General features: G+C 44.9%; 2 protein-coding genes across 8 annotated transcripts; one reads left to right on the top strand and one right to left on the bottom strand.

The window, feature by feature from the left end:
* The first annotated feature begins 798 nt into the window (after nt 1–798).
* Nucleotides 799–16,792, top strand: LOC311369594 (NACHT, LRR and PYD domains-containing protein 12-like). 7 transcript variants are annotated; one of them, XM_084487803.1, is made up of 20 exons: nt 799–925; nt 2,867–3,026; nt 3,478–3,591; nt 3,666–3,782; nt 3,857–3,973; nt 4,789–4,905; nt 4,980–5,096; nt 5,171–5,287; nt 6,103–6,219; nt 6,294–6,410; nt 7,232–7,348; nt 7,423–7,539; nt 8,387–8,503; nt 9,250–9,316; nt 9,502–9,724; nt 10,362–12,144; nt 12,511–12,684; nt 12,803–12,976; nt 13,166–13,212; nt 13,894–16,792. In XM_084487803.1, exons 2-20 carry the CDS (start codon nt 2,881–2,883, stop codon nt 14,436–14,438), a joined length of 4,443 nt encoding a protein of 1,480 aa, XP_084343929.1. In that variant the 5' UTR covers nt 799–925; nt 2,867–2,880; the 3' UTR covers nt 14,439–16,792. The 7 variants fall into 7 exon arrangements, with proteins under 7 accessions (XP_084343929.1, XP_084343927.1, XP_084343926.1 ...); XM_084487801.1 differs by having other exon boundaries at nt 3,475–3,591; nt 3,669–3,782; XM_084487800.1 differs by having other exon boundaries at nt 3,475–3,591; nt 3,860–3,973.
* Nucleotides 16,793–18,668: 1,876 nt separating this feature from the next.
* Nucleotides 18,669–22,799, bottom strand: rgn (regucalcin). The gene is made up of 9 exons (XM_084487847.1): nt 22,619–22,799; nt 22,104–22,284; nt 21,827–22,009; nt 21,191–21,291; nt 20,638–20,752; nt 19,791–19,841; nt 19,509–19,589; nt 19,247–19,392; nt 18,669–19,131 (listed from the first exon to the last, which is right to left on the bottom strand). The coding sequence occupies exons 2-9, from the start codon at nt 22,264–22,266 to the stop codon at nt 19,081–19,083; spliced, it is 891 nt and encodes a 296-aa protein (XP_084343973.1). The 5' UTR covers nt 22,267–22,284; nt 22,619–22,799; the 3' UTR covers nt 18,669–19,080.
* Between the last annotated feature and the right edge of the window lie 270 nt (nt 22,800–23,069).

The raw sequence follows: 23,069 nt of genomic DNA, 5'->3' as shown, positions 1-23,069 counted from the left end.
TATATTAGGAGATGTTAATATAACATAATAAGATACATCATTATTAAGTCAGCCTGTTGCACCAGCTGCGCATCGTTTCACCCTCAGCTTTTCAACACAGTGATGACTGTTACAGAAGGTAACAGCACAGTGATGGGACATTTTAATATCTAATATCTATCCATTTTAATATCGATCTACTACGATGTGCAATAAGCATATCCAATGACATCACTAAACAGTTCTGGTCTGCGGTGACATGCAGTAATGTACTGATAGTCTACACAGGCTAGGCTATTATAATTATTACATGGTATTATTATATGATAGTATTATTAGATGGTATTATTATATTTTAGTATATGCTACACGTGAACCTCCTAAGATGGCGCAATTTGATTGGTTCTCTGTCTGGAGGATATTGGCAATATCCCATGATTGAGATCTCAAACTCGGGATATTGTTTTCATCGCGTGATGGTCGTCTCCTCACGCTAATTAAAACAAATAAATTCCGGCAAAAAGTGTTATCTTGTTTATTTACGTGCTTAAATATATAATATAAGGCAGACATTGTTATATAAGGCAGACATTACAGTTGGCTCAGTGATTCTAGTGCGTGTGTGTGTGTGTGTGTGTGTGTGTGTGTGTGTGTGTGTGTGTGTGTGTGTGTGTGTGTGTGTGTGTGTGTGTGTGTGTGTGTGTGAGCGCGCGCGCGTGCGTAAGCGCGCGCTGCGAAACCTTCGTTTTCCCCGAAATCACGTGACCCCATCGGGCTGAGCGGGGCGGCTCCTCGGAGTCATAGCAGTTCTGTAACTTCCTCATTTCAACCGTCTGTCGCAGCGAGCAGCTCTTCTTTCTCCGCTTTTTTTTTCTTCCCTTGCATTTAGACTAATACAACTTTTTACCGTCTGTACGCATTTTAATCCCGGAGTAGATATGATAAGGTAGGCCGACAGTTTACTACCGTTTAGGCTATATTTTCTTTGGGTTACTGGTATATAATAATAACAACCAGTTTACTACCGTTTATATTGTCTTTAGGTTACTGGTATATAATAATAACCAGTTTTCTACCGTTTATATTGTCTTTAGGTTACTGGTATATAACAATGAGTTTACTGTAGAGAATACATCGTTAGTTAATGTTTCACTGCTTTACTGACCTGTGGTAAATTTAACATTGCGTTCAATATTCAAGTGATTCGTTTGTTTTGCGCAGCGCTGGCAACTGATCAGAGATCTGAGCACTAGTCAACACCTCCTACCACCCACAGGCCACACCTGCTACCGCCCATAGGAAACACCTCCTACCACCCACAGGCCACACCTCCTACCGCCCCACAGGCCACACCTCCTACCGCCCCACAGGCTACACCTCCTACTCGTTGGCCACGCCCCCCCCGTGATGCTAATTAAGAGATTACCGGGGGTATCGCACGCCCCTTTTTACGTCACCGCGGCCATTTTGTTGACATGACACTATTGAGTGAGTTGTCTGAACTGAGTGAAGTGAGCTGTCGTTCTGAGTTATCAATATTATGGCTTCGTTCGCACGTTATCAAATGGAAACCATCCATCGTAACGTTACAACTTACTCCCTGTGATAAAATAATGTATAGACTGTGTGCTAGACCGATCTAACGGGGTCATCCCTATGTTCCCCGCTTTGTATGTGACCGGTGTTTTTCGTAGGTGGAATCCGGAAGAATGAATATTAGGGTTACGGTTAGGATGAGGGTTATGGTTAGGGTGAGGGTTACGGTTATGGTTATGGTTAGGAGTCAGCGTGTGAGTTTGCCTGACAGGCTGTCTGTCCAATCCTAGCGCTTGAGGCGGAACTTTTTCCGGATTCCACCTACGAAAAACGCGACCGGGGAACATAGTTTACGCTCCCGATCTAACTCTAACTACTACCACAGGTAACTCTCTCGTTACCTGTGGTGAAATGTTGGGAACAGACTTCGCTATGAGTAGTCGGCTGAAGTCTCGCCTATTAATTCTAGCCAGCCATAAATCTCTCCTTCGCTGGCTCAAATCCTCAGTTTGTCGCGTAGTAGAGCCTATGTTAGGAATGTCAACTATGTCAACAATATGGCCGCCGCGAACGCGGTGACGTTTATAGAATAAGGTCTATATCAGGATAATAAGAGCACACCTCATCGATGTGTTGAGCTTTAGCGGTTGATTTCTATGGAATCTGTGGTTCAGTAAAGTGACAGAACTCAGACTTTGTTCCAGTGGAGAAATGATTCAGACATTAAAATAGCAGAAATAAGATCCACAATACAATGGAATAGGGACAGGCAGACAGACAGCACACAGACGGACAGCCGGACAGACAGGGAGCACACAGACGGATAGACAGGCAGCACACAGACAGACAGGCAGCAGGCAGACAGCACACAGCCAGATAGACAGACAGACAGACTGATAGACAGGCAGACCAGACAAGACAGCATGCAGACAGACAGGGAGCACGCAGACAGACAGCATGTAGACAAAGATAGTGCTAGTGTGTAGTAGATAGTGATAGAGTGTGTAGATCTAGACATAGAGAATGATAGTGTGTAGATCTAGACATAAATAGTGATAGTGTGTAGATCTAGACATAGATAGTGATAGTGTGTAGATCTAGACATAGAGAGTGATAGAGTGTATAGATCTAGACATAGATGGTGATAGAGTGTGTAGATCTAGACATAGATGGTGATAGAGTGTGTAGATCTAGACATAGATAGTGATAGAGTGTGTAGATCTAGACATTGATAGTGATAGAGTGTGTTTATCAGACAGGAGGAGGATAGGAAGTCTTGTACTGCAGTAATTTCCCGTTCGGTACTCAAACAGAGTCCACAGAAACAATATGGAGTTGTGTTTGTGTCCAGGTCTCCAGTCTACTATGGATGAGGAGAGCGAGGAGGGGGGTTCAGGAGAGGAGCAGCAGGAGAGAGCAGACTCGCCTGCATCCAGCTGTGTCTCCATAAAGAGTGACTGGTCTGGACTACCTTGGGACTTTAAAGATGGAAATCAGTCTATTGAGAAGAGGTGAGGATTTATCAGAGATCATAAAGATACAGCTTCTATCAAACATCCATGAATAGTTTTTCTAGAAGAGTCCAACAGGAGAGAGCAGACTCCCCTGGACCCAGCTGTGTCTCCTTCAAAAGTGACCGAAGAGTGACTTGAAAGTTTGAAACAAGTGAAATGCTCTCACCTAAAAACTGCCTTGTAAGAAGACTTATCTTGTCAGCATAAGAATTGCAGTGTGTGTGTGTGTGTGTGTGTGTGTGTGTGTGTGTGTGTGTGTGTGTGTGTGTGTGTGTGTGTGTGTGTGTGTGTGTGTGTGTGTGTGTGTGTGTGTGTGTGTGTGTGTGTGTGTTGTGTTAAAGATGGAAATCTATTGAGTCTATTGAGAAGAGGTGAGGACTTATCAGAGATCATAAAGATACAGCTTCTATCAAACGTCCATAAATCCTGGTTCTTGTTTTTCTAGAAGAGTCCAGCAGGAGAGAGCAGACTCCCCTGGACCCAGCAGTGTCTCCATGAAGAGTGACCGCTCTATGGATCCACCTTACCGGTTTAAAGATGGAAATCCGTCTATTGGGAAGAGGTGAGGACTTATCAGAGATCATAAAGTTACAGCTTCTATCAAACGTCCATAAATCCTGGTTCTTGTTTTTCTAGAAGAGTCCAGCAGGAGAGAGCAGACTCCCCTGGACCCAGCTGTGTCTCCATGAAGAGTGACCGCTCTATGGATCCACCTTACCAGTTTAAAGATGGAAATCCGTCTATTGAGAAGAGGTGAGGACTTATCAGAGATCATAAAGATACAGCTTCTATCAAACATCCATAAATCCTGGTTCTTGTTTTTCTAGAAGAGTCCAGCAGGAGAGAGCAGACTCCCCTGGACCCAGCTGTGTCTCCATGAAGAGTGACCGCTCTATGGATCCACCTTACCGGTTTAAAGATGGAAATCCGTCTATTGAGAAGAGGTGAGGACTTAGAGAGTGACCGGTCAGACATGGAGGGGGGCTTCTTCAGCGGTGGAGGATCGGGGGGGGCGGAGGCGGGAGATGTTATGATGGTGAAAGGCTGTGATTGGCCTTGGCCAAAGGTGACTCCGATCCGATTTCATTCAGAACAATGTGAACAGCACAAATAACACAGAATCAGGTCTGTTCAATTCTGGTTTGGGCCACTTCCATACGCGGTCCTGAATCAGATACAGGAGGGATTTCTCTCAATGTGGGTTGATCAGTCGTATCATAATGTGACTTTGACGTCACTCTAGATCCACAGTCGTCGTATCGGCCACGTTTAAAACACAACGTGAACAGCCAAACCAGAAACTCAGGAAGAGCAATAAATCTGACCTGAGCATTAAGGCTCCTGATATGAACAGGGTTCTGTCTTTATTCTCTACTGTGTTTGGTCTGCATGACTGCCGTTCTGTGGTCAAGATTGACAGTAAAACAGTGACTTCCATTTGGTCATTGTCTGTTCTTAATATAAGAGAAGGAAAAGATAACATGCTTAAATAAGACTCAGACTCTGACAAAGCACTTTGGTACGTCAGTGTTGATCAAACTGATTTGTCATTCTGTAATTCTAGTTTGAAGCATTAGGTTACTCAGAGCCAGTAATAACATCTCAGTAACAAGTTATAATATCTTATTAAGATAATTAAGGACTTGAAAGCTGGAAACAAGTGAAATGCTCTCACCTAAAAACTGCCTTGTAAGAAGAATTATCTTGTCCGTTTGAAAACTGCACTGTGTGTGTGTGTGTGTGTGTGTGTGTGTTGAAGGCCAGAGCAGCAGCAGAGAGCAGACTCCCCTGGACCCAGCAGTGTCTCCATGAAGAGTGACCGCTCTATGGATCCACCTTACCGGTTTAAAGATGGAAATCCGTCTATTGGGAAGAGGTGAGGACTTATCAGAGATCATAAAGTTACAGCTTCTATCAAACGTCCATAAATCCTGGTTCTTGTTTTTCTAGAAGAGTCCAGCAGGAGAGAGCAGACTCCCCTGGACCCAGCTGTGTCTCCATGAAGAGTGACCGCTCTATGGATCCACCTTACCAGTTTAAAGATGGAAATCCGTCTATTGAGAAGAGGTGAGGACTTATCAGAGATCATAAAGATACAGCTTCTATCAAACATCCATAAATCCTGGTTCTTGTTTTTCTAGAAGAGTCCAGCAGGAGAGAGCAGACTCCCCTGGACCCAGCTGTGTCTCCATGAAGAGTGACCGCTCTATGGATCCACCTTACCGGTTTAAAGATGGAAATCCGTCTATTGAGAAGAGGTGAGGACTTAGAGAGTGACCGGTCAGACATGGAGGGGGGCTTCTTCAGCGGTGGAGGATCGGGGGGGGCGGAGGCGGGAGATGTTATGATGGTGAAAGGCTGTGATTGGCCTTGGCCAAAGGTGACTCCGATCCGATTTCATTCAGAACAATGTGAACAGCACAAATAACACAGAATCAGGTCTGTTCAATTCTGGTTTGGGCCACTTCCATACGCGGTCCTGAATCAGATACAGGAGGGATTTCTCTCAATGTGGGTTGATCAGTCGTATCATAATGTGACTTTGACGTCACTCTAGATCCACAGTCGTCGTATCGGCCACGTTTAAAACACAACGTGAACAGCCAAACCAGAAACTCAGGAAGAGCAATAAATCTGACCTGAGCATTAAGGCTCCTGATATGAACAGGGTTCTGTCTTTATTCTCTACTGTGTTTGGTCTGCATGACTGCCGTTCTGTGGTCAAGATTGACAGTAAAACAGTGACTTCCATTTGGTCATTGTCTGTTCTTAATATAAGAGAAGGAAAAGATAACATGCTTAAATAAGACTCAGACTCTGACAAAGCACTTTGGTACGTCAGTGTTGATCAAACTGATTTGTCATTCTGTAATTCTAGTTTGAAGCATTAGGTTACTCAGAGCCAGTAATAACATCTCAGTAACAAGTTATAATATCTTATTAAGATAATTAAGGACTTGAAAGCTGGAAACAAGTGAAATGCTCTCACCTAAAAACTGCCTTGTAAGAAGAATTATCTTGTCCGTTTGAAAACTGCACTGTGTGTGTGTGTGTGTGTGTGTGTGTGTTGAAGGCCAGAGCAGCAGCAGAGAGCAGACTCCCCTGGACCCAGCAGTGTCTCCATGAAGAGTGACCGCTCTATGGATCCACCTTACCGGTTTAAAGATGGAAATCCGTCTATTGAGAAGAGGTGAGGACTTATCAGAGATCATAAAGATACAGCTTCTATCAAACATCCATAAATCCTGGTTCTTGTTTTTCTAGAAGAGTCCAGCAGGAGAGAGCAGACTCCCCTGGACCCAGCTGTGTCTCCATGAAGAGTGACCGCTCTATGGATCCACCTTACCGGTTTAAAGATGGAAATCCGTCTATTGAGAAGAGGTGAGGACTTAGAGAGTGACCGGTCAGACATGAAGGGGGGCTTCTTCAGCGGTGGAGGATCGGGGGGGGCGGAGGCGGGAGATGTTATGATGGTGAAAGGCTGTGATTGGCCTTGGCCAAAGGTGACTCCGATCCGATTTCATTCAGAACAATGTGAACAGCACAAATAACACAGAATCAGGTCTGTTCAATTCTGGTTTGGGCCACTTCCATACGCGGTCCTGAATCAGATACAGGAGGGATTTCTCTCAATGTGGGTTGATCAGTCGTATCATAATGTGACTTTGACGTCACTCTAGATCCACAGTCGTCGTATCGGCCACGTTTAAAACACAACGTGAACAGCCAAACCAGAAACTCAGGAAGAGCAATAAATCTGACCTGAGCATTAAGGCTCCTGATATGAACAGGGTTCTGTCTTTATTCTCTACTGTGTTTGGTCTGCATGACTGCCGTTCTGTGGTCAAGATTGACAGTAAAACAGTGACTTCCATTTGGTCATTGTCTGTTCTTAATATAAGAGAAGGAAAAGATAACATGCTTAAATAAGACTCAGACTCTGACAAAGCACTTTGGTACGTCAGTGTTGATCAAACTGATTTGTCATTCTGTAATTCTAGTTTGAAGCATTAGGTTACTCAGAGCCAGTAATAACATCTCAGTAACAAGTTATAATATCTTATTAAGATAATTAAGGACTTGAAAGCTGGAAACAAGTGAAATGCTCTCACCTAAAAACTGCCTTGTAAGAAGAATTATCTTGTCCGTTTGAAAACTGCACTGTGTGTGTGTGTGTGTGTGTGTGTGTGTGTGTGTTGAAGGCCAGAGCAGCAGCAGAGAGCAGACTCCCCTGGACCCAGCAGTGTCTCCATGAAGAGTGACCGCTCTATGGATCCACCTTACCGGTTTAAAGATGGAAATCCGTCTATTGAGAAGAGGTGAGGACTTATCAGAGATCATAAAGATACAGCTTCTATCAAACATCCATAAATCCTGGTTCTTGTTTTTCTAGAAGAGTCCAGCAGGAGAGAGCAGACTCCCCTGGACCCAGCTGTGTCTCCATGAAGAGTGACCGCTCTATGGATCCACCTTACCGGTTTAAAGATGGAAATCCGTCTATTGAGAAGAGGTGAGGACTTAGAGAGTGACCGGTCAGACATGGAGGGGGGCTTCTTCAGCGGTGGAGGATCGGGGGGGGCGGAGGCGGGAGATGTTATGATGGTGAAAGGCTGTGATTGGCCTTGGCCAAAGGTGACTCCGATCCGATTTCATTCAGAACAATGTGAACAGCACAAATAACACAGAATCAGGTCTGTTCAATTCTGGTTTGGGCCACTTCCATACGCGGTCCTGAATCAGATACAGGAGGGATTTCTCTCAATGTGGGTTGATCAGTCGTATCATAATGTGACTTTGACGTCACTCTAGATCCACAGTCGTCGTATCGGCCACGTTTAAAACACAACGTGAACAGCCAAACCAGAAACTCAGGAAGAGCAATAAATCTGACCTGAGCATTAAGGCTCCTGATATGAACAGGGTTCTGTCTTTATTCTCTACTGTGTTTGGTCTGCATGACTGCCGTTCTGTGGTCAAGATTGACAGTAAAACAGTGACTTCCATTTGGTCATTGTCTGTTCTTAATATAAGAGAAGGAAAAGATAACATGCTTAAATAAGACTCAGACTCTGACAAAGCACTTTGGTACGTCAGTGTTGATCAAACTGATTTGTCATTCTGTAATTCTAGTTTGAAGCATTAGGTTACTCAGAGCCAGTAATAACATCTCAGTAACAAGTTATAATATCTTATTAAGATAATTAAGGACTTGAAAGCTGGAAACAAGTGAAATGCTCTCACCTAAAAACTGCCTTGTAAGAAGAATTATCTTGTCCGTTTGAAAACTGCACTGTGTGTGTGTGTGTGTGTGTGTGTGTGTGTGTGTGTGTGTGTGTGTGTGTGTGTGTGTGTTGAAGGCCAGAGCAGCAGCAGAGAGCAGACTCCCCTGGACCCAGCAGTGTCTCCATGAAGAGTGACCGCTCTATGGATCCACCTTACCGGTTTAAAGATGGAAATCCGTCTATTGAGAAGAGGTGAGGACTTAGAGAGTGACCGGTCAGACATGGAGGGGGGCTTCTTCAGCGGTGGAGGATCGGGGGGGCGGAGGCGGGACATGTTATGGTGGTGAAAGGCTGTGATTGGCCTTGTCACTCTGCAAGCAAGAGTTGCCAGATTGTTTTGCTCAAAGGTGACTCCGATCCGATTTCATTCAGAACAGTGTGAACAGCACAAATCACACAGAATCAGGTCTGTTCAATTCTGGTTTGGGCTACTTCCATACACGGTCCTGAATCAGATACAGGAGGGATTTCTCTCAGTGTGACCTCAGGTTGATCAGTCGTATCATAATGTGACTTTGACGTCACTCTAGATCCACAGTCGTCGTATCGGCCACGTTTAAAACACAACGTGAATAGCCAAACCAGAAACTCAGGAAGAGCAATAAATCTGACCTGAGCATTAAGGCTCCTGATATGAACAGGGTTCTGTCTTTATTCTCTACTGTGTTTGGTCTGCATGACTGCCGTTCTGTGGTCAAGATTGACAGTAAAACAGTGACTTCCATTTGGTCATTGTCTGTTCTTAATATAAGAGAAGGAAAAGATAACATGCTTAAATAAGACTCAGACTCTGACAAAGCACTTTCGTACGTCAGTGTTGATCAAACTGATTTGTCATTCTGTAATTCTAGTTTGAAGCATTAGGTTACTCAGAGCCAGTAATAACATCTCACTAACAAGTTATAATATCTTTGTGTGTGTGTGTGTGTTCTCCACAGACACCAGGAGAGGTCAAAGGTTACCAGTGCTCAGTCTGTACAGCAGCATCAAACAGAGCTGATCAAGGTGTGTAAATGTCCACCAAGACGTTTGACTTCAGCTCTACATGAACATTAGAAAGCATCTCTTGTGGAGCTAATAGTCTCCAGGCTTCCTTCTTCAGACCAGTGGGACGTGAATCCAGGACAGATACTTCTGATGTCCTCAGTGAGTTCAGAGTAAAGTTCTCCTTGATGTTTGTTCTGTTCCAGAGGGCTAAGGAGAATGCACACGCTTTCCTAGACAAGGAGCTGAATAAGCTCTGGAGGGAACTCTTCCCAGATTACCCACAATGCTCAGAGAGTCAGTGGGAGGAGGAGGAGAAGGATGGTAAGGAGGAGCAGAGGAGGCGCGCCATAAAGGGAGTGGTGGACATCACAAAGCTCTGCCTGATGGAGATGAACCAGGAGGAACTGGCTGACTCACTCAGGGCCGGTAAGAGACTCTTACTTTGAAGACGCAGAAATTAAATTTTTCTTATTTTGCAAACAGAGCTCTAAGAAACTTTTATTTTAAACAGAATATACTGTTATTTTGAAAAAAAGTAGAAATAGACTTTCAGGTTAATTGGTTTGATCCAGATATGGAGAGTTATTGTGGGGGTATCAGGTTAAATGGTTTGATCCAGATACAGTATGTAGGGTTATTGTGGGGGTATCAGGTTAAATGGTATGATCCAGATATGTAGGGTTATTGTGGGGGTATCAGGTTAAATGGTATGATCCAGATATGTAGGGTTATTGTGGGGGTATCAGGTTAAAGAATGTTAAACATTATACTGCAGATCAACAGCAGAATAACTTGAAGAGATGCAACGCTGTCTTGTTATATCAGCATAACACGACACTTAACACTGATTCACCATCATTATTACTATCATTAGACCAATCATATTGCTGTGAAATAACAAAATAGTCCTGAACATTTTGAAGTTGTAACATGCAGTCCTTGTAATGTTAGTAATAAAGTCAGTAATGAAGCCACTAAATATCATGAAGTTGATAATTTAAAGGAAATATTGACATGTTTCCACCATCCACTAACTGATGTCTTCTGTTGTTTTGTCTTTTAGGATCTGCTGCTGTCGATTGCCAACATAAAATCAAGTCTCATTTAAAGAAGAATTTCAGGAATGTGTTTGAGGGAATCGCTAAAGCAGGACACCCATCACCTCTAAACGCCTTCTACACAGAGAACTTCATCACAGAGAGAGGCATCGGAGAGGTCAACCAGGAACATGAGATCAGACTGATTGAAACAGCTTCCAGGAAACCAGCCATGGAGGAAACACCAATCAGATGTGAGGACATCTTTAAACCCTTACCTGGACTGGATCAACCAATCAGAACAATAATGACAACTGGAGTGGCTGGCATTGGTAAAACCGTCTTAACACACAAGTTCACTCTGGACTGGGCTGAAGGCAAAACCAACCAGGACATACACTTCACATTTCTCCTCACTTTCAGAGAGCTGAATTTACTGGAAGGGAAAGAGTTTAGCTTGGTGGAACTTCTTCATCACTTCTTTATTGAGACCAAAAAAGCAGGAATCTGCAGATACGGCCGGTTCCAAGTTGTCTTCATCTTGGATGGGCTGGATGAGTGTCGACTTCCTCTGGACTTCCAGAACAATCTGATCTGGACAGATGTCACAAAGCCGACCTCAGTGGACATGCTGCTGACAAACCTCATCAGGGGCGACCTGCTTCCCTCCGCTCGCATCTGGATAACTACACGCCCTGCGGCAGCCAATCAGATCCCTGCTGAGTGTGTTGACATGGTGACAGAGGTGAGAGGGTTCACCGACCCACAGAAGGAGGAGTACTTCAGGAAGAGATTCAGAGAGGAGAAGCTGGCCAGCACAATCATCTCCCACATCAAGAAATCACAAAGCCTCCACATCATGTGTCACATCCCAGTCTTCTGTTGGATCACTGCTACAGTTCTGAAGGACCTCTTCAAAACATCCCAGAGAGTAGAGGAGATGCCCAAGACCGTGACTCAGGTGTACAGCCACTTTCTGAGGGTTCAGTCCATACAGGGGGACAGGAAGTATCATGGGAGAGCTGAAACTGATCCACACTGGAGTTCAGAGAGCACAGAGATCATTATTTCTCTGGGAAAACTGGCTTTTAACCAGCTGGAGAAAGGCAACCTGATCTTCTACGAGAAAGACCTGGCAGAGTGTGACATCGATATCAGAGCAGCCTCAGTGTACTCAGGAGTGTTCACCCAGATCTTTAAAGAGGAGTGTGGGCTGTACCTGGACAAGGTGTTCTGCTTTGTCCATCTGAGCATCCAGGAGTTTCTGGCTGCCCTTTATGTCTACTGGTCATTCATCAAAACTGGTGTCAATCTGCTCTCAGAAGAACCACTAACCTCCAGGGAAGATGAACTCCCCTTCTACCAGAGTGCTGTGGACAAGGCCTTACAGAGTAAGAACGGACACCTGGACTTGTTCCTCCGCTTCCTCCTGGGCCTCTCTCTGGAGACCAATCAGATTGTCCTACGAGGTCTGCTGGGACAGACAGGAAGGGGATCACAGACCAATAAGAAAACAGTGTCTTACATCAAGAAGAAGATAGAGGAAGATCTCTCTCCAGAGAGAAGCATCAATCTGTTCCACTGTCTGAATGAGCTGAACGACCGTTCTCTAGTGGAGCAGATCCAACAGTACCTGACATCAGGAAGTCTCTCCAGAAAATGTCTCTCTCCTGCTCAGTGGTCAGCTCTGGTCTTCATCTTACTGACATCAGAAGAGGAGCTGGTCGTGTTTGACCTGAAGAAATACTCTGCTTCAGAGGAGGGTCTTCTCAGGCTGCTACCAGTGGTCAAAGCCTCCAAAACATCTCTGTAAGTTCACTAATAATATTGTATTACAATACACAACACAATATACCTGATAGTAGAATATAAAAGTTATAATAACATAGAAAAACATTTCTGTAGGTTCACTTATACCATGTATCACAATACACAACACAATATTCATAACACTAGAATATAAAAGTATTGATTAAAAAAAACACATTTTCAAACACTACTACAAACGATTTAACATTGTACACCCCATAGATAATTAACATTTAAATATCCCTTGTTTTAAATATTAGTAAACGTTTTTTAAAAGATGAATACAATTCCTTCATTACAAGAAGGTAAAAGATGCAAATTATTTTAATCACAGTTCCTAACATGTTGTGTTTATTGTGTGTGAAGGCTGAATGGCTGTCATCTGTCAGAGACATGCTGTGAAGCTCTGGCCTCAGTTCTCAGCTCCAACTCTTCTAGTCTGAAGGAGCTGAACCTGAGTACCAATGATCTGCAGGATTCCGGAGTGAAGCTGCTCTCTGCTGGACTGGGGAGTCCACACTGTACACTGGAAACTCTCAGGTCAGTTTTACTCAATGGTCAAACAGTTACACCATAAGATCCACATCAGAGGACATTCACACAGATTTACCTCTAGAAACGTAATAATTTGTGTGTGTGTGTGTGTGTGTGTGTGTAGCTTGTCTGGCTGCCTGGTCACACAGGAAGGCTGTGCTTCTCTGGCCTTAGCTCTGAGCTCCAACCCCTCCCATCTGAGAGAGCTGGACCTGAGCTACAATCACCCAGGAGACTCAGGAGCTGCGCTGCTCTCTGCTGGACTGGAGGATCCACGCTGGAGACTGGACACGCTCAGGTATGGAGAGGACAGCTCACCACTCAGGGACAAAGTCTCCTGCAAGGATTCAAGCCACTGCTAGATGAAGTGGTTTCAAAAGGCAGCTGTGGAGAATGAGAATGTCTCATGTTGTGTAGAACGTGATGAGACAGCAGATGATGAAGGTGAATGTTTCAACATGCAGCTCTCACTTTGATTCCCCCCCAGTGTGGAGCACGGTGGAGTGTGGAGGCTGAAACCAGCTCTAAACAAGTGTAAGTGTCTGTTTGATTTACCACAACACACTCAGTATTGAGATGGAACATTCACATGTGGGCTTGTGTGTACGTATGTGTAGCTATGTTTCACTGTGTTGATGTATGTCTAGTATGTTTGTGTATGTGTGTGTAGGTATGTGTACATGTCTATGCACTGTATGTATGAACCAGGTCTATGGTACCAACAGTTAGTTTCCAGCCTGTATGTGAGCTCAGCTGGTTCAGTCTTTACACAGGTGGATCACACAGGTGGATGTGTATTGGAACCTTTCAAAGTCTAATATCTTGAAAACTATGTAGACTATAACTAAAGATATTCCAGAGGAGCAATCAGCTCATCATGCTGAACGTTTTGATGTATAATACGTGTATGTTGTGTAAATATTGCGGGAGTAGATTCAGATTGTTTTCAGATCTTTCTAAGTCTCAAATGTAAATGATTTACATTTAAGTTTAATTTAAATGATCTTTTAAACAAAATGCTTTACTATTTCTAAAGCTATAGCACACTAGTCCACTATAGTAGCTCTGATATTATTTAGTCTTTCTAAGTCAATGTTTGTAGAGTAGATGAACGTGAAACAGGAAGAAGAAGATGAATGCAAGAGTAACAGTACTAGTGATGACGATGATGAAGAAGAATGGTTCAGCAGCTCATCATGTCTTGTTCTCCGTCAGATGCCTGTGAACTCACACTGGACCCAAACACAGCCCACAGACGACTCTCTCTGTCTGAGGACAACAGAAAGGTGACGTGGGTTGGAGAGGACCAGTCATATCCGGATCACCCAGAGAGATTTGACTTCTGGGACCAGGTGTTGTGTAGAGAGGGTCTGACTGGCCGCTGTTACTGGGAGGTAGAGTGGAAAGGACGTGTTCTAATAGGAGTGACATACAGAGGAATCATAAGGAGAGGAGGGGCTGGTGACAGTAGGCTTGGATTGAACAACAAGTCCTGGAGTCTTGTTTGTCATGATGATCGTTACATTGCCTGGTACAACGGTAGAGGAACAGACATAGTTCTCCCCCCCGCTGGCTCTACCAGAGTAGGAGTGTATCTGGACCGGCCTGCTGGCACTCTGTCTTTCTACAGAGTGTCCCCAGGTGGAGGAGGGTCCTCAGACACACTGACACACATCCACACCTTCCAGTCCACCTTCACCCAGGAGGACCTCCTCCCTGGGTTTGGGGTATGGGAGGATGGTTCCTCAGCGTCTGTGTAAGTTATAGTCTCTCTCTCTTTTTCTCTCTCTCTCTCTCTCTCTCTCTCTCTCTGAGTCTGAGGACACACGTGAATATACGCGCGCATATGTTAACACACCAAGCCCCAGGGATTGATGAGATCCAGCCAGAAATGCTAAAAGCTCTGGGTGTTGAGGGGCTGTCTTGGCTGACACGCCTATTCAACATTGCGTGGGAGTCTGGTACAGTGCCAAAGGAGTGGCAAACCGGGGTGGTGGTTCCCCTGTTCAAAAAGGGGGACCAGAGAGTGTGTGCCAATTACCGGGGTATCACACTTCTTAGCCTCCCTGGGAAAGTCTACTCTAAGGTGCTGGAAAGGAGGAACAATGCGGTTTCCGCCCTGGACGTGGAACTACGGATCAGCTCTTCACTCTCGCAAGGATCCTGGAGGGGGCCTGGGAGTATGCCCATCCGGTCTTCATGTGTTTTGTGGATTTGGAGAAGGCATATGACCGGGTCCCCCGGGAGAAACTGTGGGAGGTGCTGCGGGAGTACGGGGTAAGGGGTTCACTCCTCAGGGCCATCCAATCTCTGTACTCCCAAAGCGAGAACTGTGTCCGCGTTCTCGGCAGCCAGTCAGTTCCGTTCCCGGTGGGTGTTGGCCTCCGCCAGGGCTGCGCCTTGTCACCAATCCTGTTTGTGATATTCATGGACAGGATATCGAGGCGCAGTCGTGGTGGGGAGGGGTTGCAGTTCGGTGATCTGAGGATCTCATCACTGCTCTTTGCAGATGATGTGGTCCTGATGGCATCATCTGCCTGTGACCTTCAGCACTCACTGGATCGGCTGGCGGCCGAAGCGGCTGGGATGAGGATCAGCACCACTAAATCTGAGGCCATGACTCTCAGCAGGAAACCGGTGGATTGCCTTCTCCGGGTAGGAAATGAGTCCTTAGCCCAAGTGAAGGAGTTTAAGTATCTCGGGGTCTTGTTCGCGAGTGAGGGTACGATGGAGCGTGAGATTGGCCGGAGAATCGGAGCAGCAGGGGCGGTATTGCGTTCGCTTTACCGCACTGTTGTGACGAAAAGAGAGCTGAGCCGCAAGGCAAAGCTCTCGATCTACCGGTCGATCTTCGTTCCTACCCTCACCTATGGTCATGAGGGATGGGTGATGACCGAAAGGACGAGATCGCGGATACAAGCGGCCGAGATGAGTTTTCTCAGGAGGGTGGCTGGTTTCTCCCTTAGGGATAGGGTGAGAAGTTCAGTCATCCGGGAGGAACTCGGATTAGAGCCGCTGCTCCTTTGCTTAGAAAGGAGTCAGTTGAGGTGGTTCGGGCATCTGGTAAGGATGCCCACTGGACGCCTCCCTTGGGAGGTGTTCCAGGCACGACCAGTGGGGAGGAGACCCCGGGGAAGACCCAGGACTAGATGGAGAGATTATATCTCAACACTGGCCTGGGAACGCCTCGGGATCAGAGCTAGTCAATGTGGCCCGGGAAAGGGAAGTCTGGGGCCCCCTGCTTGAGCTGCTGCCCCCGCGACCCGACCCCAGATAAGTGGATGAGGATGAGGATGAGGATGTTAACACACACACACACATATTAAGACACATGCATGCACACACATAGACACATGTGTGCACGCACACACGCATATATAAACACACACACACACACACACATATATATGAACACACACACATATATATGAACACACACGTACATATGAACACACATATATATAAACACTCAAATAAACACAGACTCACACATTCAAACGTGCGCACACTGTACACATGCATTTATAAATGCACGCGCGCCCGCATGCACACCCGCACACGCATTTAAAATCAGACATACAATTACGCACGCACACAAACACGCATTTATGAACGCACACACGCACAGACTACACACATGTACCGTATATATAAACACACACATTGTGTTTTGGTGATTTAAATGAATGAACTCAACTATAATCCAAATGCTATGTTTTCATGTGCTTCTGAAAGTTGATCTTGATAAACCCTGAAAGGAAGAGACTTTTAAGATCTTCCATGAGGTTAACTATGTAGGTTTTACAAAGACTTTATTTCTAATGTCAAATGTATTTTAAATATTGATTGATGGTAAATCTGAACATGTTTATACTACAATATTGTCTATTTTCAGACGTTAACAGTTTCATACTGCAGGGCTCTGATATCAGTTTATATTTTGATAAGCCTAACATAACATGGAACCTGATTTAGAGCAGATTTAATATTATATTAATATGAACAACTATTGATCATGTTGTGATGGCTTTAAACTGAGTATTGATTCCTTCCTTCCTTGTGTTCTGTGGGGAACAACACAGCAGCAGTTATTAAAGATATGTGCACACCTGTTTATGATTAGTAATGTCTGCCGCTTATTGTTGGAGTCCTTGTGTTTATTGGGTTCATGTAATGGACTGTTCTTCTATTGTTGGAGTCCTTGTGTTTATTGTGTTCATGTAAGGGACTGTTCTTCTATTGTTGGAGTCCTTGTGTTTATTGTGTACATGTAAGAGACTGTTCTTCTGTTTGGTTAATGAAGCACAATGGTGATTATCAACTGAGTGGATCTACTGAACGTTCTTGTGTGTTCAGCTGATGATTCTTCCTGTTTCTTCAGTTGAATTCCTCCAAGTGTAGCAGATGTTTCTCCAGAGCACACCTGGGATGTCCCTCCAGCCCCTTGGGTCCCAGCAGGTCTCTGAGGGGTCCTGCCCCCTGACGTGGGCCCAGTCTTCAGTCCAAGGTCTGGAAGGGGTCCTGGAGAACCATGAGCTCAGTCCTCTGGAGACGTTTCCTCCACCACCTCACAACAGAACAGTGGAGTCTCCATTCAGCTCCTCATCATTTACCTTCACTGTGTTTAGCAGACGCTTTTATCCAGAGAGACTTACAATAAGTACATAGAGTACAGTAGTCAGGAGAAAGAGAAACGACAATATATCTCTGTCAGTACAGTAAGGATGTTCATAGAACCAAGTGCCAAGCGCTAACCGTCACTAGGTTAACCCATTCTCTGTATACAACAGAGGTAGCTAGGATAAGATGCTACACCATGCTAAGTACTATAGTTAAGTGCCAGGGCGTACAACATACAATAAGTGCATTTGGGGGATGGGAGGGGGGAGGCTATGCAGAGTCCAGGTGAACTCTGAACAGGTGAGTCTTGAGTCTCTGGTTCAGAGACCAGGTGAGTCTTGAGTCTCTAGCGGAGGCTGCTGAGCAACTCTAACTCGGTCCTGGTGTCGGTAGGGAGCTCGCTCCACCGCGGTGCCAAACAGAAGAGCGGTGACTCTGATGATGGACCTTTGGTTGCTCGTAGCGACGGCGGTACCAGACGTCCAGCTGAGGGCGGTGATCTCGAGCTGGGGGCTGGCCTACGGTCCAGGTCTCAGCAGGCCTTTGAAGGGATGGATCTGGATCCTTCCTGGAGGGAGAGCTAGGAGCTAGTTTCACAGGTGAAACTTGATGAACTTAGTTAATGAAATTGTTCCACCCAAAGTAGTATATTTTAGTGTATTACAAATATAATTTAAATATACAAAGTATACTTTTACTTTTTGTGCTTTAAAGTTTAAAGTATGTTAACGTGTACTTTTAAAAAGTACTTCACAGTACTTCATAGATGTCATTAAGTTCAACTTAAATGTACTCAAAATATTTATACCAATTCTGCAATACTTAAAGTGGTATTGCGTTGTACTTAAATAAAATAAAAAAGTGTACTTTATTGGTGTGTGAGTATTGCAAATTGTATGTAAGGGTACTTAGAAAAAGTATACTAAATTGTAAATACTTATAGTGGTAATTTAGTGTAAATTATAATTATTTACAATTCCTTTGTAATACACTATTGAAATGCTTTATTAAAGTGTACTTCAATTTCACTAGATTAGATGTGGATTTAAGTACACATTTAAGTTTACTTTAATGAAAGTTAATTTTAAGCTGTATTTCGGTGAAAAAGTATACTAAATTGCAAATACATATTGTGGTAAGTTAGTGTGCTTATGAAATTATTTAGGTACAATGGTAATATAGTATACTTACATGAAGAGTACTTTATTCTAAGTACGTTTTAAGTTGTACTTTAGTTCACTTCAAATGCATGTTCTCAAAATACTCAAATACTTAGTAGTAGTGTATTACGTATAATAAGTGTACTTTATTTCCACCACTGGGACGTGTATAAGACTGTTACCATCATGTATTAATCCACAAAGGCTTGACAGAAGTCAGATGTCACTTTATGAATGTCAGTTCCAGAACAACTCTTTAACATTATAGTACAGGTTCTGTCCCTCTGGTCCTAAGGTATCGCCCAAAACAACCCAGTATCAAGTAGCATCGAAACTTCTCCGTTCAAACGATACCTGCATTCCATTGTAGCCAGAGACTTTACTTTTAACAGTTCATTAATGTTACTGTAAGTTGATTAATGTTACTGTAAGTTCATTCATGTTACTGTAACAGTTCATTAATGTTACTGTAAGTTCATTCATGTTACTGTAACAGTTCATTCATGTTACTGTAAGTTCATTCATGTTACTGTAACAGTTCATTAATGTTACTGTCACACTTTGTTTCATTGGTCCCGCCTCCAGTCAGTCACTCGGGACGTTGAAGGGGAGGGGCTTCAGTTCAACCAGAGAAGGAAGTTGATGGACGACCTTTAACCCCTAGGCCTGACACCTGGGGAGACAAACACACACTATAAGTACACACACACACACACACACACACACACACACACACACACACACACACACACACACACACACACACACACACACACACACACACACACCCTGAAGGTGGAGCCGGCCAGCGGGTGGTGCTGGGGGTGGAGCCCCAGGGAGCCAGAGGTCACGTAGAGGTCACTGAAGGTCGGACCTCCGAAGCAGCAGGAGGTCGTCATGGAGACCGGCAGGCAGACAGACAGGACCCGGGCCCCTGGACAGACAGACAGACAGGTAAACAGACAGACAGGTCCCTTAGTCCTGGACACACAGACAGAGTTGCAGGCAGACAGAGACAGACAGACAGGGAGAGAGACAGACGGGTCTCACCAACGTTGGGGTCAATATTGATGACCCGTCCTCCATTGAAACAGGCGACCCAGAGACCTCCGACCGCATCCACACACACACCTGCAGTAATGTATATATAATATAATATATACATTACATATTTAATATAGAGCATCCACACACCTGCATATATAAAATATATATATATAAAATATACATACATATATATACATAATACATACACACACATACTGAGAATATATTGTGAATTGAATTATCATGTATTGTTTTACAACTAGTATTTTAAATAACATAACAGACCGTCTGGGATCCCCTCCTCCTCCTCTAGACGGTAAACTGGTCGACGGTCACCTGAACACAAACACAACCTTCACCCATACTGTGGATGTTAGATATATCTAGATATACATACATACATCACCAATGTATGTATACATACATATATGTTTATTTATACATTATACGTAATGAGGTCCCCGGTGTGGGGGTCGTAGCTGAAGGTGTATGTTTATATATATAGTATATTAGTGCTGTCAAATGATTCAAATATTTAATCGCGATTAATCTAATTAATGTCATGGTTAACTCGCAATTAATCACACATTTGTATCTATTCTAAATGTCCCTTGATTTCTTTTTGTCCCATTATTTTTTCTCATTTTAATGCTCTTATCAACATGGAAAAGTGGATCGGCTTGCTTTGTACATATGTTGTTTTTATTGAAAACAACATTGGCATATACCGTAGTATTCAATTCCACACTAACATTCACACTTGGAGCAAATAATCTCTCACACAATGTAACACTGTCCATCAATAAAAGGTTAAAAAAAATAAAATAAAAAAAGAGAGAGAGAACGTTAATCCCCCGATAAACTTTTACACAGTTAAAATGGGTTTGCCTAAACGGCGTTAATAACATGTTTAACTGACAGCACTAATATATACAGTATATATAGTATACATACTCAGTTCCCTGGTGTGGGGGTCGTAGTTGAAGGCGTATGTTTATGTATAGTATATAGTATATATAATACGGTATATATAGTATACGTACTGAGGTCCCCGGTGTGGGGGTCATAGTTGAAGGCGTATGTTTATGTATAGTATATAGTATATATAATACGGTATATATAGTATACATACTGAGGTCCCCGGTGTGGGGGTCATAGTTGAAGGCGTCCACCCTGTAGCTCAGGCTGTCGATGTAGTAGAAGGTTTGGCCGTCAGGCGACCAGTCCAGACCGTTGGAGATGTCCACCTGACAACAGGAAGTACCCCTCACATGACAGGAAGTACCCCTCACATGACGGGCAGTACCCCTCACGTGACAGGAAGTACCCACACAACAAGATACAACCCATCCACCAAGAGATACTCATCACACTTAGGAGAGAGAGAGAGAAAGGAGAGGGAAGGAGAGAGGAGGGGAGAGAGAGAGAGAGAGAGAGAGAGAGGAGGGAAGGAGAGAGGAGGAGAGGGAAGGAGAGGAGAGGGAGAAAAGGAGAGAGGAGAGGGAGGGGGACGGAAGGAGAGGAGAGAGGGAGGAGGGAAGGAGAGGAGGGAGGAGAGAGCGAGGAGGAGGAGAGAGGAGAGGAGGGAGGAGACGGAAGGAGAGGAGAGGAGGGAGGAGAGAGCGAGGAGGAGGAGGGAGGAGACAGGAGGAGAGGGAAGGAGAGAGGAGAGGAGGGAGGAGGACCTGGCTGAAGTGCTTGGTGAGTGAGAGGTCAGAGGTCAGGCTGTAGAGTGACCCCTGACCCCTCTCTACGACGGCTGGCCGCTCCTCCAGGGACATGGTACCTGAACACACGGGTACTAGTTAGTGGTCCTATTTACTACTACTCGCTGATAGTACTAGTCAGTGGTGCTAGTTAGTCAGTTAGTAAACAACTAATACTACCATTTACAAGTACGACTACCTAAATACTACTAGTATGAGGTACTAGTCAGTCGGACTAGTTAGGTGGACTCGTTAGTGCTACTAATTGATGCTGCTATTTTGTGGTACGAGCAAGTTAGTAGGTAGTACTAATTAGTGGTAGTATTACTAGTATTACTAGTAGCTAACTAGCTAGTATTACTCGGCACTACTACTAGTTGGTGATACTATAAGCACTAGTTGGTGTTACTAGTAGTACTAGTTGGTAGCATTAGTGTAGTACGAGTAAGTTGTACTAGAGGTACTAGTTGGTGGTACCAGTAGTACTAATTAGTACTAGTTAGTGGTAGTAGTACTAGTTAGTGGTACCAGTAGTACTAGTAAGTAGTACTAATTACTACTAGTTAGTGTCAGTAGTACTAGTTAGTGGTACTAGTTAGTACTAGTTAGTGGTACCAGCCAGCAGCCGTCCGGCCGGGTCGACCTTCCCGTCGTTGAAGCGGTTCTTTGGTTTGTCGGTATCAACCTCAACCAATGGGATCACCCTCTGCGTCGGCCAATCAACAGCCACGAAGCTCCGGCCCACCCCCGCCACATAACCACCTGACCTACGGGGGACGGCGAAACCAACCATGTGATCTGAGAGAGAGTGAGAGAGAGAGAGAGACTTTAGTTTGCTGAGGTCTTCGAGCTGCGTCTGCTCTCTGGGCTGTGATTGGACCAGACTAGTCACCTGTGGCCACAGACTGCTTGCTGTTGGTCGCTGGGTTCCAGCGGTGGATCTTCTGCCCGGCGATGTCAACGTAGAGCAAGGACTGCTCTGACTCCTCCCACACCGGCCCCTCGCCAATCAGACAGCTCTCCTTCACCACGCATTCCACCTTCACCGATGACATCACCAGAGGAGCAGGTACCTGGAGGAGGAGGGGAGGGGAGGGGAGAGAGGAGGAGAGAGGAGAGGTGGAGGTAAATCATAAGATCGGTCTCCAGCTCCCTCTCTTCCACCAGGCGTCTGCGCTCTGCTCCACCTCCACCTCTCCTCCACCAGGTGGCGACAGTGCTTCACTTTTACTCGGTAAACGGCGCATGGGGAAAAGTTTTCCAGCGAAACAAAACAGCGACAAGGCAACAAGTAAACAAGTAAACTTTAAATGTCGTTCCACCCTTGATATCAGACCTCCACCCTCTGTATCAGAACGGGTCTACAACTTATTGCACAACTGGGAACCGGGAAAGGAATCCGCTCACCTGGTTACAGAGTCGCTTGGTGGACGAACACACGTCGCGTCACGCCGACTATCTGTCTGTCTGTCTGTCTGTCTGTCTGTCTGTGGTGTCCTGCTGAATAATTCTGTAACCCCTTGCACACTGTACACGTCCGTCGACGGAGCTGCGGCCAGCAGGACTTCCTGCTCCGACGCTTCACAGCATGACGCCCTGACGGATGATTGACAGAACGCTTTGATCGACCGACACTCTCCCATGGACCAGTGGCGGAGTAGGCGGTCACTGGCCCCTAGGGTTAGGGTTCACTGGCCCCTTAGTTTAGTTGGCGAGCTCGGTTACCTGAGTCGGTGTGTGCTGTGCGATCGGCCGTCGTCGGTAATGGTTTCAAGACGTCTGTATTCTTTTCAGCCGATTGCACATGTTGAAACGGTCCGACGACCGATAATCTGGTTGGTGTGTCAGGGCCTTTACT

The sequence above is a fragment of the Micromesistius poutassou genome (genome assembly GCF_964030765.1).
Source record: "Micromesistius poutassou genome assembly, chromosome: 24".
NCBI classification, from domain to species: Eukaryota; Metazoa; Chordata; class Actinopteri; order Gadiformes; family Gadidae; genus Micromesistius; species Micromesistius poutassou.
This window is presented reverse-complemented; position numbering and strand designations above follow the sequence as displayed.

Bases quoted from the DNA above. Each gene is read 5' to 3' on its own strand.
- rgn (XM_084487847.1), bottom strand. From the start codon at position 22,266: ATGTCATCGGTGAAGGTGGAATGCGTGGTGAAGGAGAGCTGTCTGATT. The intron at 22,010-22,103 runs GTGACTAGTCTG...ACTCTCTCTCAG, and splicing joins CAAGCAGTCTGTGGCCACAG to ATCACATGGTTGGTTTCGCC. The intron at 21,292-21,826 runs GTACCACTAACT...CCGTGTGTTCAG, and splicing joins GGCCGGACGGCTGCTGGCTG to GTACCATGTCCCTGGAGGAG.
- LOC311369594 (XM_084487798.1), top strand. From the start codon at position 2,881: ATGGATGAGGAGAGCGAGGAGGGGGGTTCAGGAGAGGAGCAGCAGGAG. The intron at 5,097-5,170 runs GTGAGGACTTAT...TTGTTTTTCTAG, and splicing joins AATCCGTCTATTGAGAAGAG to AAGAGTCCAGCAGGAGAGAG. The intron at 6,220-6,293 runs GTGAGGACTTAT...TTGTTTTTCTAG, and splicing joins AATCCGTCTATTGAGAAGAG to AAGAGTCCAGCAGGAGAGAG.